This window comes from Schistocerca gregaria, chromosome 5 (assembly GCF_023897955.1).
Source record: "Schistocerca gregaria isolate iqSchGreg1 chromosome 5, iqSchGreg1.2, whole genome shotgun sequence".
Lineage (NCBI taxonomy): Eukaryota > Metazoa > Arthropoda > Insecta > Orthoptera > Acrididae > Schistocerca > Schistocerca gregaria.
The window spans coordinates 82,126,029-82,140,759 of record NC_064924.1 but is presented as its reverse complement, the minus strand read 5'-3'; the positions used below and the strand labels follow the sequence as shown (position 1 = coordinate 82,140,759).

At 43.4% G+C, this 14,731-nt stretch overlaps 1 protein-coding gene across 4 annotated transcripts in view; it reads left to right on the top strand.

Moving 5' to 3' along the window:
• Window positions 1–14,221, top strand: part of LOC126272922 (UDP-glycosyltransferase UGT5-like) — a 146,496-nt gene extending 132,275 nt beyond the window's left edge. For all 4 annotated transcript variants that reach the window (XM_049976211.1, XM_049976212.1, XM_049976213.1 and 1 more), the window contains exon 8: window positions 13,754–14,221. In XM_049976211.1, the coding sequence (XP_049832168.1) occupies window positions 13,754–14,042 (289 nt within the window). In that variant the 3' untranslated portion in view covers window positions 14,043–14,221. The remainder of the gene's footprint in view (window positions 1–13,753) is intronic.
• Window positions 14,222–14,731: the final 510 nt, after the last annotated feature.

The following is a 14,731-nucleotide window of genomic DNA, read 5'->3' as shown; positions in this document are numbered from 1 at the left end:
TTTTTCTCGTACCTACTTCGGAACGAATCTCATATCATCTTGGTTACACTACAGATCTCTCTAGATTGCTAGCAGTCGTAAGGTTATCGACATGTACTGATCACAACTTCAGAACCAAGCTCAACTCATCTTGATGTACTGTACACACACACGCACACACACACACACACACACACACACACACACACACACAGTACCTCGCTCGACGTCCCTGCCCATCGCATCACGTTGTTGCCAGCGCAGAGGCAAATTATAGTCACGTTGTGATTTAATACACGTGTACTATTTTAAAACTGCGGTGCCGACTTGTTCCATCATGATTTTAAAAAATCCATAGGAGGTGCTGGAATGCCGTTCAGACAGAAATTAAGCCCTGGTGCACTGCCTTAAATCAATGGGAGAACAAGGCTCTGCTGGTAATGTGTCGAGTCTGATTGTGACGCGACGCTGTGTGTTCGTCTCGTTATCAGCGAAGAGAAGGGTGAGCGCCGGTGCCAAGTTAGTCACATGACACGGACACGCAGTCCACTTGTCGGAGAACGATGACAACCGTGTCTGCTAAGGCTTCGTCGAGAATATCAGTGCAGAAAATGCAGCGCTATTTAACGACGCGAAATTCTGAGAAGAACAGCATTCTAACAAGGGGAAATTTATGTCTGTTCGCAGTGTTGTATCACTAACCCGAAGGGGGTAGGAAATACAAGGGAAAGGCGGAGATAATCTATCTCAAGTTGCTGCATTCAAACAGCTGTGTTACGTAATTTGGTTTCACGTAAAGTGGACCAACATAGCAGCCGCTCTTGCAGGTGCTCTGAATTTGCGGTGAGGAGGACAGGCCGGCCGGGGTGGCCCAGCGGTTCTAGGCGCTACAGTCTGGAACCACCAGACCGTTATGGTGGCAGGTTGGAATCCTGCCTCGGGCAGTCTTAGGTTAGTTAGGTTTAAGTAGTTGTAAGTTCTAAGGGTCTGATGACCTCAGAAGTTTAGTCCCACAGTGCTCAGAACCATTTGAACCATTTTTGACAAGGACAGCTGTTAGCATCTCGTCGATAAACAGGTCCAGTGAAACACGAATAAGGGAAGTACGTCCGTGGGGAACACGATGCTCTATAACAGAGAAAGAAATTAATTCCTTAAAAACCTATGTTAATTGTGGGATTCTGATAGGACAACTTCAGTAATAAATGCCTATCAACGGAATTCCCATACGTTAATCCCATTCCCTTCCCTGTCCTGTCTGAGTCCGAAATCTTCGCAAGGCTGAGGATCGATATGCGTTGCTGCCGAAGTTGTAGCCATTTTCCCGAGGGCTAGTGACTTATTTTAGCCATGTTGAAATTTTTGAATAGCACTAGTGCGATAACTGCAGTATCTTCGTTTTTTTTTTTTTTTTTTTTTTTTTGAATCTACATTCACTCTTCCATTCACACTTAAGTGCTTGGCAGAGGGTTCATCGAAATACTTCCACAACATTTTTCTACTGTTCCACTCTGGGACACCGCGCAGGGTAAACGTACACTTACATCGTTCCGTGCGAGCGTTGATTTCTCTTATTTTATGACGATTATCATTTCTCCTTGCGTAGGTGTGTACCAACAGAATATTTTTGCCTTCGAAGGAAATAATTGATGAATTTAATTTCATCAAAAGATTTCGTCTTTGTTTTAATGATTGTCACCTCGACTCGCATGCCATATCCGTGACACTCTCTCTCCAGTAAAAAGCGAGCTGCCCTTGTTTGAACTTTCTCCATGTCCTCTGTCAATCTTGTCTGGTAGGAATCCCATGACGTACAGCAGTACTCCAACCGAGGATGGACATGCGTAGTGTAGGCAGTATATTTATTGGATTTGTTGCGTCTTCTAAGTATCCGCCAATAAAACACTGTATTGAAACTTCCTGGCAGATTAAAACTGTGTGCCCGACCGAGACTCGAACTCGGGACCTTTGCCTTTCGCGGGCAAGTGCTCTACCAACTGAGCTACCGAAGCACGACTCACGCCCGGTACTCACAGCTGTACTTCTGCCAGTATCTCGTCTCCTACCTTCCAAACTTTACAGAAGCACTTATGCGAAACTTGCAGAACCAGCACTCCAGGCTGTGGCTAAGCCATGTCTACGCAATATCCTTTCTTTCACATGCCCCAGGCTGTGGCTAAGCCATGTCTCCGCAATATCCTTTCTTTCACATGCCCCAGGCTGTGGCTAAGCCATATCTCCGCAATATCCTTTCTTTCAGGAGTGCTAGTTCTGCAAGGTTCGCAGGAGAGCTTCTGTAAAGTTTGGAAGGTAGGAGACGAGATACTGGCAGAAGTAAAAGCTGTGAGTACCGGGCGTGAGTCGTGCTTCGGTAGCTCAGTTGGTAGAGCACTTGCCCGCGAAAGGCAAGGGTCCCGAGTTCGAGTCTCGGTCGGGCACACAGTTTTAATCTGCCAGGAAGTTTCATATCAGCGCACATTCCGCTGCAGAGTGAAAATCTCATTCTGGAAACACTGTATTTGTCTCGACTCGGGCAACGGCCTTGCCGCAGTGGATACACCAGTTTCCGTCAGATCACCGAAGTTAAGCGCTTTCGTGCGTGGTCGGCACTTGGATGGCTGACCATCCATTTTCCGTGGTGCACTCAGCCTCGTGATGCCAACTGAGGAGCTACTCAACCGAACAGTAGCGGCTCCGGTCAAAGAAAACCATCATAACGACCGGGAGAGCGGAGTGCTGACCACACGCCCCTCCTATCCGCATCCTCAGCTTGAATGTAACACGGCGGTCGGGCCACGTGTGGCCTGAAGACGGAGTGCTTTGTTTCGCCTTACCCACAACATTACCTATGTGGTCTCCACAAGTTTAGGTGATTGTAATTGTAATCCCTAGGTATTAAGTTGGATTTACAGACTTTAAGAGCTGTGTGATTTATTGCATAATCGACATTTAACGAGCTCCTGTTAATAACCATGTGGATGACCTCACATTTTTAATTATTTAAGGTCAATTGCCACTTTTCGCACCCTACGGATATCTCGTCTGAATCATTTCTGCTGACTTTACTAGATGGTAAATGACAGCACAATCTGCAAACAATCTAAGGCGGCTGTTGAGATTTTCTCATAAATCATTTGTATAGATTAGGATCAACAGAGGCCTATAACGCTTTCTTGGATAACGCCAGATATCCCTTGTGATTTACTCGGTGTCTTTCCGTCAGTTACTAGGAACTGCGAGCTTTTTGACTGGAACTGTTGTTTTCGCCATTTTTAATTTAGTGCAGGTGTCCTGTTTCTACATCTTTTTGTTTTTCTAGTCGGAAATGTTGGTAATATTTCAGGGGTATCATGAAGGATGGATGAGGACGAAAATGACGTGATGATTTGGCGGACGTGTATGTATATTTTCGACAGTCGGTGGATGTACTCTCCACCGCTATTGGACAAGACTGGTACTTTTATTGCAGTCACATCAATAACAGTATTAATTAACATACAACATTTCACTGACGGTGATCAATAAACGCAACCTGTTGGGAAAGTAGAAAAGTTTTTCTACATCTTAGCGGAGAAAGTAAACAGAATTTCTCTGTTGTCCCAAACCTCGTGCCGAGCACTGAATTTTCCATTGAAGTGATTTCATGGTGTGACAACCAAGTTTATGAGTGTGCGATTATATGCTGGCGTTCGGCTTAGAGGTACCCGTTTCGAGGACTGCTGGCGAAAGTACTTTTATAATTGGCACTTGTGCGACGTGGGGCAGGTGAGCTGGTGGAATGACAAGACTTTGTTCCAGTGCGTTGTCATTGTGTCTCCTAGCATGTGGGCATGTGACCCGTACTTCTGATGCTGGCGTTATGCGCACTGGTCCTGTCTTTGTACTGTTCTAGAGCAGTAGACTGTGGCGCGGCATCGGTTTTCGCCCTTATCCTTGTCTTATCGTACAACATGAACACCATACCACACCGCATACGCACAACCATTACAATCAAGTAAACTTGACAACTTGATACACTCTGATATTCCGTGTGGAAAGGGGCCATAGTGTGTGAAGGAAGAAAACAAACTAAGCGATCGGCAAGCGGGCGGTAGCTGAGAGGCTGGAATATTTAGGAACACCAGAGATTTTCAAGGAGCGCTTTGATTCCTGTTCATAGAAAAACTTTGTGCGGGCCGGAAAGAAGCATTTTCGCGAGACGCTCCCTGGAAAGGAACTTTTATGTAGGGGATGGATGACAAAGCTATAAAATGTAAGCGTAGAGCTGAGGAAACTTATGCCACCGCTGAATATGTTGGTAGAATAACAGGTCACTTGCGGTTCAGAAATTCTTATTTATTGCCGCGTTTCCGGCGCAACGCATCACCAGAATATCTGCCAAAGAAAAGAACAGAGGCATAAACACAAGCTTAACTGACGAAAGTCACCAGGAGTTAATTTACAAAAGGTGTTACAAAGAACGCTCAGAAAGTAGCCCCCCCCCCCCCCCAACCTCTATCTTTTCCTTGTTTTCCTCTCTTTTCTTTCCTTGCCGGCTCTAATTGTGCTGTGCCTTGTGTGGTTTATACACTGTTGTAACACTCTTCTTTTTGTTATGTACCAGCGATCCGACCCCGCTTTGCGTGGGTAACATTAAGTGTTCGCAGCGAGACGACTTGGACGGTTAGCGTATTTTGTTATTGTAGGCCGTTGCCCAGCAAACAACGTTGAGTACCTGGATATCATCACTTTCATATGTCCGCAGCTCGTGGCCTAGTGGTACCGCACAGTAGCTCAGCGTGTTCGGTCAGATGGCTCCTCGTCCTCTGTAATAAAAAAACCGCGCAAAGAATCAACGATCAACTTGAACAGGTGTCCTGTGACCTCCTCCCAGACCACACGCAACGAACAATACCGAACAACATGGGGAAAAAAAGTAGCTAGCGTTCCTGTCTCTGGATCACGGGGTCCCGGGTTCGATTCCCGGCCGGGTTGGGGATTCTTCTCTTCCCGGGGACTGGGTGTTTGTGTTGTTATCATCATCATCATCATCATCATCATCATCATCATCATTCGTGATTGTGACAATAATGGACTGTGTAAAGAATGGACTGAATAAAAAAATTGGGACTTTGTACGGCCGCTGATGACCGCGCAGTTGAGCGCCCCACAAACCAAACATCGTCATCTCTCACTTTCATATATATAACTTTGGTGATGTAAGTAGCGCACGGCAGGAAAGTTGTCTGAAAGCACGAATTTCGGGCGTTGAATACAGAACTGTCGTTTGGAGTGACACGCAAACCACGTGTGTATATGTGTGTGCGTGATTCAGTATGTAGCAGATGCTGTCAGAGATAGCACAGATAAAAGAAAAAAAATAAGAAAAAACACGTATGATGCGCATGTTTAGCTCGTTTAGCTTGTGAAGCTGGGCACACACTTTGATAGATTGTTGGGACTCACTGCCGCAAATCTTTGTCGTGGACTTCATGTGGCAAACTTCGTCACTGTGACGACGCAAAGAATCTTGTTCACATCTAGGTTTGATTCAAGGAAGGCAGAAAGCTGAATGCTGAGTCATCTGTTGCTCTGCTGAAGGAACGTACTGTATGTAAGCGAATCAAAGTTCCTAAACTTGCTGACGCAGTTTTTCGAAATACGTTTTACTTTTAGCATAAAAGAAAAAACCACATATGTTTGATTTTCGTGTTTCTTTGCTGTGCAACTGATTTCAAACGATTGCAGCGAAACTATAACTTAAAATTTTTTTGATTATTTCATATTGTCTCACGTCGCAGCTTAAGCTAAGTAGCTTAATGCCCGTTGTTCGTGGAATTTGCAGTCAATTAAGAGTGTCAACTGCGATTGCTTATGTGAGGGAAGAAGCAGTTGGCAGTTTGAAGTTGTCGTCATAATTCGAAATGCTTATCTGCATTTAAGTGAGAGGTCAATGCTAATTCGAAAGGTAGAGTGAAAAAATTGAGGCTGGTGGGATTAGGGCTCTCAACCTTTCGGTTTCCAGCAACCGGCTCTACTACTGGAGCACGACGCCAGATGGGTTCTTGAGACATAGCTGGTCTGTAGAGTTAAGGTAGGTGTATGCCAGGTGGCCATGGCATCGTTTTCACAACTTAGCTGGAATTCAACATAATTCAGACAGTTTGTATGAAATATTTATTTGGGTAGAACCACATCAAAACCCATACAGCACTTCCTGAAATAAGATAGACACGAGCAAGTGGCTTCAGTTTATGCATATGTAGAAGAAGAGATACTTAGGTTCCGTGTTAGGTCTCTGTTCATACTTCTGTGTAATTTTAATTTTATTATCAACTTGTTCATTTACTTATGCGATCGCAAATAGCGTCATTTTACCAACTCGGAAAAGTCAAAACGCGTTCATATGATTTGTCGATCTCGAAAAAACATTCGACAATCTCAAATGCTGCAAGATGTTCGAAATTATGAGAAAAATAGGGGTAAGCTATAGGGAAAGACGGATAATACACAATATGTATGAGCTAAGAGGAGATAGTAAGAGTGGAAGACCAAGAATGAAGTGATCGCATTAAAAAGGATGTAAGACAGGGATGCGGTTTATCGCCCCTACTGTCCAATCTATACATAAAAAAAGCAATAACTGAAACAAGAGAAAGCTTCAAGATTGAAATTAAAATTTAAAGTGAAATTTAAGGTGAAAGGATATCAATGATAAGATTCACTGATGACACGGCTCTCCTCAGTGGAAGTGAAGAAGAATTACAGAAGCTGCTGAAAGAAAAGAACAGTCTAATAAGTACAGGATATGGATTAAGGGTAAACCGAAGAAAGACGAAAGTATTGAAAAGTAGCAGGAAAAAGAAAAGGGAGAAAATCAGGATTGGTGATCACGAAGTAGATGAAGTTAAAGGAATTCTGCTTCGTAGGTAGCAAAATAACTCATGACGGATGGAGCATGGAGGGCATCAAAAGCAGACGAGCACTGGGGAAAAGGGTATTCCCGGCCAGGACAACTTGTTCAAATGGCTCCAAGCACTTTGGAACTTAACATCTTAGGTCATCAGTCCCCTAGACTTGGAACTACTTAAACCCAGCTAACCTACGGACATCACACACATCCATGCCCGAGGCAGGATTCGAACCTTCGACCGTAGCAGCAGCGCGGTTCCGGACTGAAGCTCCTAGAACGCTCGGCCACTGCGGTCGGCTTAGACAACTAGTACAGGCCTTAATTTGATAAAGATATTTCTGAGAATGTCAGTCTGGAGCACATCATTGTGTGGTAGTGACACATGGGCTGAGCGAGAACCGGAACAGAAGAGGTTCAATTGGCTCTGAGCACTATGGGACTCAACTGCTGTGGTCGTTAGTTCCCTAGAACTACTTAAACCTAACTAACCTAAGGACATCACACACATCCATGCCCGAGGCAGGATTCGAACCTGCGACCGTAGCAGTCGCACGTTTCCGGACTGCGCGCCTAGAACCGCGAGACCACCGCGGCCGGCGAACAGAAGACGATCGAAACATTTTAGATGTGGTGCTACACAAGAATGTTGAAAATTATGTGGGCGGATAATTTAAGGAATGAGGAAGTTGTCTGCAGGATTGACAAGGAAAGGAATTTATTGGAAACTCTGGCAAGCAAGGGACATGGTGGTAGGACATCTCTTAAGATATTAAGTTGTATTTCCATGGTGCTAGAGGGAGCTGTAGACGGTAAAAACTGTACAGAAAGAGAGAGACTGGAATGCATACAGCAAATAATGGAGGACATACGTCGTAAGTGACACTCTGAGGTAAAAGAGGTTGGCACAGGATATCGGGGGGCGCATCAGACCAATCAGAAGACTGACGACTTAAAAAAAAGTTTCTTCTATGCGCTAATGCAGTGTTGTGTGTACTCTTGTTTTTATGATATATTTTTAAGTTTGCATTTAGATCTTTGTACCTGTTCTGCCCGTTGTGGTTTCAATATCAAGTGGTTATTTCTGAGGACACAAATAGCTCCACTGTTCTTATATATGCCCGCCATCTGGTGGTAGTTTCTGTTGCTTAGCTTTTGTAATGTCATCTGTCTATGAGTTGACTACTGATACAGACGGCTGACGCATGCCTATGTACGGAGACATTTGATTCCGGTATGTCATCTTTTTGAGCATTCTTTCGAACACCTCTCGTAAAATTACTCTTAGTGACTTTCGTCAATTACGCTTGTGTTTACGGCTCTGTACTTTTCTTTGGCATTTGTTCTAATGAGGGGCTGTTCCTGAAACGCGTCAATAAATACGAATTTTCGAACAGCAAGTAACCAGTTATTCTAGCCACTCATTCGACAGTGGCATAAGTTTACTTCATAGCTGCAGGCCTCCTGCGCAATTTTATGTCGCACTCATGTTATGGAAGCGTAACGCACACCGATCGCAAGGCAGTAGGGTATCGATAACAGATGTGTGTAATTTTACTGGCTTGGTCTATAGGAAGTATAAATGAATGAGGCGATAAAAAATGTCTATCTGGACTCTTTTTGGAAAGTAGCTGGTGGAGTTGTGAGAATAAGTTCGTTGCACCGCACAGCGGCTTTTTCGAAGTGTTTTCCATCGCAGTTTGTAGAGCGTTTCTGTGAAAACTCTCACGGCAGTGTCTAAATCGTGACGAAGCTACTTCTCCCTCTCCCTCTCCGTCCCTCATTGTCGTTACTCTGATCTCCGATGCACTAAGGTTGTCGTCCGTCGAACCATACTTTAAGATCTGGCCAATTTCCTGAAGATTTTCTGAAATGAATCTCAGGTTGCAGTCTGCATTTCCCGTTGCCAGATAGACGCTGATGACTATCACCACTGTGCAACGCGAGACAGAATGCTGCAGATGGCGTTCCACGTACGTGAAGATTTAACGAAAGTACACTCAGGGTGATTCAGTAGCCCCTACCGTTGTCGTTTTGCGCAACGCGCGATGTTGCATCTGGCCTTCAGAAATCACTCGTTAGATTTTCATATTCTCCCGCTCGCTACGCGCGAACTATCAGTCGTACAGTGAAAATGAACAGGACATTTTTGTGTGAAATTTAATGTAGTTCTAGAGAGGAAATCAATAAAGAGTAAGTGCCATTTTTTTTTTTATTTGGGTGGATCCGAGAAGTCACGTCAAGTGCTGCTGCCAACTATCTGAAAAGCGCTACGGTCATCTGTAGCAGCGTATGTAAGGCCAAGAAGATGGCGTGAGCGGTGTGCGGAGGCCCATTGGTGAGGCTGAAGCGGGTTAAGTGCTACGAAGCTTTGTAACTGTTCACAGCGTGTGACAGAGATTTTGCCCAGGCTGAAAAACGCAAGAGACTGGAAGAATGTCCAGTACCTAAGAACTTTGTAAGCCTTAGGGAGAATTCGAACACCTAAAAATCCCTATGTGGTTACAGTGCTGCAGCCTGGAACTTTTTTACTTTAAGGAAGCAGCTGATAAACATATTAACACAGCGAAAAGAAATATTTCCTAATCTAGTTGGATTGAAGTGAAAAGAATTGCACCTGGCGTCGTGAAGATGAAAACAATGTGTAACGATCTTGAAGACTGCAGCACTTACAAGATGTTCAAGAAAGGGATTGCTGTTGACATAATAGACAACTATGTTTTACCGTCACCACAAAAACAACTTGTCAGCTGAAAAGAAAAAGGCTCTGCAACAAGTGCTAAGCCGGCCTGGGTGGCCGAGCGGTTCTAGGCGCTCCAGTCTGGAACCGCGCGACCACAAAAGTCGCAGGTTTGAATACTGCCTCGGGCATGGCTGTGTGTGATGTCCTTAGGTTAGTTAGGTTTAAATAGTTATAAGTTATAGGGGACCGATGACCTCACAAGTTAAGTGCCATAGTGCTCAGAGCCATTTGAACCGTTTGAACAAATGCTAGCTCAACATTTTTCGAACAGTTCTTCTTCTGTAGTGGTCAATCCAAGGATTGGTTTGCAACAGCTACAATGGCAGCTTGTCTCCATTCTGTGTGTGTTTCAGCTTTTCTCTTCATTTCTTTATAGGTGTGGCATCCCACATCTTTTACGATTTGATCCATGTACCTCAATCGCGGTCTTTCACTTGGTCTTATTCGTTCGACATATCCCTGTATGATTGTCTTCAGGAGTCCTTTATGTCTTAATAGATGGCATGTTGAGTGCACTCTTCTTTTAACAATGAAACTCCAGATGCTTCTCTTCTCACCTGCTCTTTCCAGAACCACTTCGTTTGTGACCCTGTCGATACATTTTATTTTGAGCATGAGTCTTCAGCACCACATTTCAAAAGAATTTAGCTTCTGGGCTTCCTCTGTCCCGAGAGTCCATGTTTCACACCCGTAGCATGCCACACTCCACACACATGATTTCAAAAATCTTTTCCTGATTTCAAGGCTGATGCTCTTAGATGTTAATTTGTTTTTCTTCTTGTTAAAAGCAGCCTTTGCTTGAGCTATTCTACTTCTCACTTCTGCCTTGCTCCTTCCATCCCTGGTAATATCACTGCCCAGATAAGTAAATTTATCATCTTGTTCAAGCAGTTCATTGCCTACATGAACTTGGACTTTCACTTGATCTTGTTTGTCGCATGCCATTACTTTTGTTTTTGCCTTATTAATTCTCATATTAGATTCTTCACCCATAACGAACAGTTAATCAATTAAAATTGCATTGTGCTCTATAACATTAAAGTACAGATTAAGAATAATTTAATCACAGGATAGTTTATCTGTAAAATGTATTTGTGAACTGTTGTTATTAACAAAACTGAGATATGCTAGCGATTTCTTTCATTGGCACTTACCTGGTTTTGTCTATTCCCGATGGCATTTACCGCGTTCACCGCTTTTCAGAATAAAACATTTATTTACGTTGATAAAATAAAGTGAACTAAAAAAAAATTGCAATACTTTTGTGACTATTGTAGAAAATAAATTAAAAATATTGTTAAGGTTTTTTCACTAAAATATTTTTATCAGACCACAAAAAACACTGAATGACACGGAATCAGTCTTTTGGCACTTAGCCTATTATTGATTTTCACTCCGCAGTTATATTTTGTATTGGAATACGTTCTTGCAAGAGGCCGTAGTTTTCGAGTTAGTCAAGAAAAACGCACAAACGCCCCACCATTCCCACCCTCAGCCCCTATCGTTCAGGATTTCTGGTATGTTGTTCATATCTCTCCCTCCTACCACTTAACGTACAAAAATTTGCGACTGCACCAATTATTTCTCGCATTCGACCATTTTTGTTCTTCATTTATAAATATTTATAAGTATATAAAAATATACTCCATCCGTTTAGTCGAGCACTTACAAACTGTAAAACTGACGTCTGTGTAAATTTTATCTAACAATTTTGTGAATTTTAACGGAATAAAATGAACAATTTCGCAATTCTGTTCGTCAGACCTTCTGACTACAAAACTGCTCTGTTTGTAAGGGATAAATTTGGATCGAATTGTCGACGTAATTAATTTCACAATAAAGTTTACAAAATTCATTTTACCCTTCGTTACACTCATGGGCACGTTTGAATTAGTAACGTTAACGAAAGAGCTTACTACGCTGGTGGCGTAATAGCCCAATCAGGTCCAATATCTGGGATGGTTCCTGTTCTCGCGTAGTTTTGTACTTTGGTAGCGACGAACAACACACCAGAAATCCTGACTGGTGGGGGATGAGTGTGGAGGTGGAGTTGTGTCTGAAGGTCGCTTTTGTACGTTTTTGTTGGATAACTCGAAAACTGTAGTCTCCAGGAAAAACATATTCCGGTGAAAAATTTAACTACAGTACATTTCCAACGAAAAGCTCCTGTTCGGTTTTTCTGTACGACCAACAGTTTTCGCGGTTCGAGCGAGAGAATAAGAAAATCTCTCGCGTGGTTTATGAAGGCCAGATATAACACTGCGGGTTGCATAAAACGACGTCTGTAGGGTCAGCTGGATCACAGTTTATAATCGGAGCGGAGAGGACTCAATCAACGATATGGGCCGCAAATGGAGAGATCCACGACATAGGCGATTCTGACAGAGGACAGATGCGGTCACCGTAGCCACTTTACTCTCTTGAAGAGAAGTCGGTATGGAGTGTATAGTATTCAATCGCGATGCAATTTCTGTGACACAATTTTTCACTTGATCCAATGAATTACGTTTCTTGATAGATCAGGTCAGCTGTTGTGTGTGGATGCACCCAGATGTGGACGCAGATTGGGGAAGCTGGAGGTTCAAATGGCTCTGAGTACTATGCGACTTAACTTCTGAGGTCATCAGTCGCCTAGAACTTAGAACTAATTAAACGTAAGTAACCTAAGGACATCACATACATCCAAGCCCGAGGCAGGATTCGAACCTGCGACCGTAGCGGTCACGCGGTTCCAGACTGGAGCGCCTAGAAGCTGGAGGAGGCAGTATTATCGTAGTGGAGACATTTGTTCCCTCGACAGATGATGCTGACGAATGACAGATCCTTTGATCGCGTGCCGTGTGTTTCTTGTGTGTTGCAGGCTGTGGGAATGACAGCGAAATGCAAGCAGCAGAATGGTTCGGCATTCGTGTCGGGAACAAGCCGAGAATGTGTTCGCGTACGGCCAAGTAGATGGAAACAGCCGAGAGGCAGCACGGCTATACCAGAACAAGTACACTCATAGACACCAACCACGCCACACAAAATTTTTGGGCCTTTGTGTGATCATGGATCCTTTCAGACAGACGAACGTGCAGGGAGCCGATGGACCGTGTGTACACCTTATTTGGAGGGTCGGGTTCTACAGAATATTGAGACGAAGCCTAGTACAAGCTCCAACTCATTAATTAGGAAGAAAGTACTCATTGCATAAAAAGTAATAGTTAGGCAGCAAGTATAAAATGTGGTGTTCACCCACATTCATGTTGTAGGTACCTATTCAAGGAGTTAGATGGTATCTGATTCTTCAACTGTACCTTCACTATATATAAGGGCTTGACAGAGAACTTAATGAGAATACCAGGTGCATATTTAAACGATGCTCATCCCAGCTGGCCTAATGGACCACATCTTTTGATAGTTACTTTGAAGGTATTCAGATGTAGCAAAGGGGTATCATTTCAGTTAGCACATGTTTTGTTTCGAATTTTCATTAAAAAGAAAAATTTTATATCTATTTTCTGCGTCATGAATGTTAAGTAGAAGGTCATTCACAAATACAGGGAATAGGAGCAGATGCGAATTTCCGCCTTTTGGGCCTCATTTCGTGATTTATCCCCATCACTAAACTTTTCTCAGCTTCCAACATTATTTGAATAATCCAGCAGAACGTTTTACATTCCTTTCATTAATTATTATTTAAACCTGTTGTTTGTAAAGCTATAGGCTCCAACCAAAACCTAAGCTTTTTGACAGATTAACGTGATCTACATAATCAAGCGCCCTCGACAGATCACGAAAAACGGCAGATGTAAATACGTTATTGTTTGAAGTTTGCAAGTACCGTAGAAGACAAACTGTGCTTTGATAAATAATTTGCTTCCACTTAAATATGAGACCGGTCATGTGTATTTACTTCTAGCGACTCTTTTGGAGGCACATGTCAGCGACCCTGTTTCACTCCTTTTCTTATTACTCAACTCGTTATTGTCTTTCTGTTCGTAACAGAGGAAGCATGTATGGATCAAATATTATCAAAATAGCGGCAAGAATGCAGCATGTGGTTGGCAAAAGCTGTGTTACCACTGACTTCTGAAGTGGCGGTGATACGTGGCTTATGATAGCGATGGAAACCAAACACAGTATGGATGTTTTCTTCTTAGGTATCGTGAGCGTGCCATCCAAGTGTCCCAGCTGTTCCGGGACCGACCTCGACCTCCGATGGAGGAGGCGGTCTACTGGGTGGAGTACGTCATCAGGCACCGGGGGGCTCCGCACCTCAGGTCCGCCGCGCTGGACCTGGCCTGGTACCAGTACCTGCTGTTAGACGTCGCTGCCTTCGTCGTGGCGGTGGTCGTCTTCTCTGTGGCGCTGCTCTTCTTTGGAGTAAGGACGCTGCTGAGGTGCTGCTCGCCGATTAGGGTCCCAGCTAACGAAAAGAAGACCAAATGAGATGGTGAAGAGCTCTGCAAGTTGTAACTAGTCGAAAGAGCGAAGGTGGTCTGTTATCTGCAAGTAACAACAGGTAGTGGGTCGTAATTAAAGAGAAAATAAGTATTATACATATTTACTAGTATTTTATGGCATTTTGGGGGAATTCGACAGACTCCAATAAAAAACTGTTTTCACCAGTTGTTGCAATTATTATCAATGGAATTTTTGGTGCTGCACACATTCAAGCTACTCTATATAAATTCCAGAAAGAATTTATAAGTTTCTCTCTCTCTCTCTCTCTCTCTCTCTCTCTCTCTCTCTCTCTCTCTCTCTCTCTCTCTCTCTCTATTGCAAATAAGGGACAATTCAGATGTTAGCATGTTTCATTTGCGCTAGAGTAAAATACCTTCGTTCTGTGATCCTATGATAGCAGATGCTTGATCGCTGCATGGCAGAGCATATGTTTGTTTACACAAGGGTTCAACTTAGATTCCCTGCCTATAGACACAGTGACTGACGATTCTCGCAATATTATCAGACAGACACAAATGGGTTATTCTTAAATTAATATAAGGGAGTTTGCTTAAGAAGCGACTTGAAGTGGAACGATGACATAAAAACACTCTCAGGCAAGCCAGATGCCAGATCGAGATTCATTGGAAGAGTTGTCAGGAAGTGTAGTGCACTCACAAAGGAGGTAGCTTACA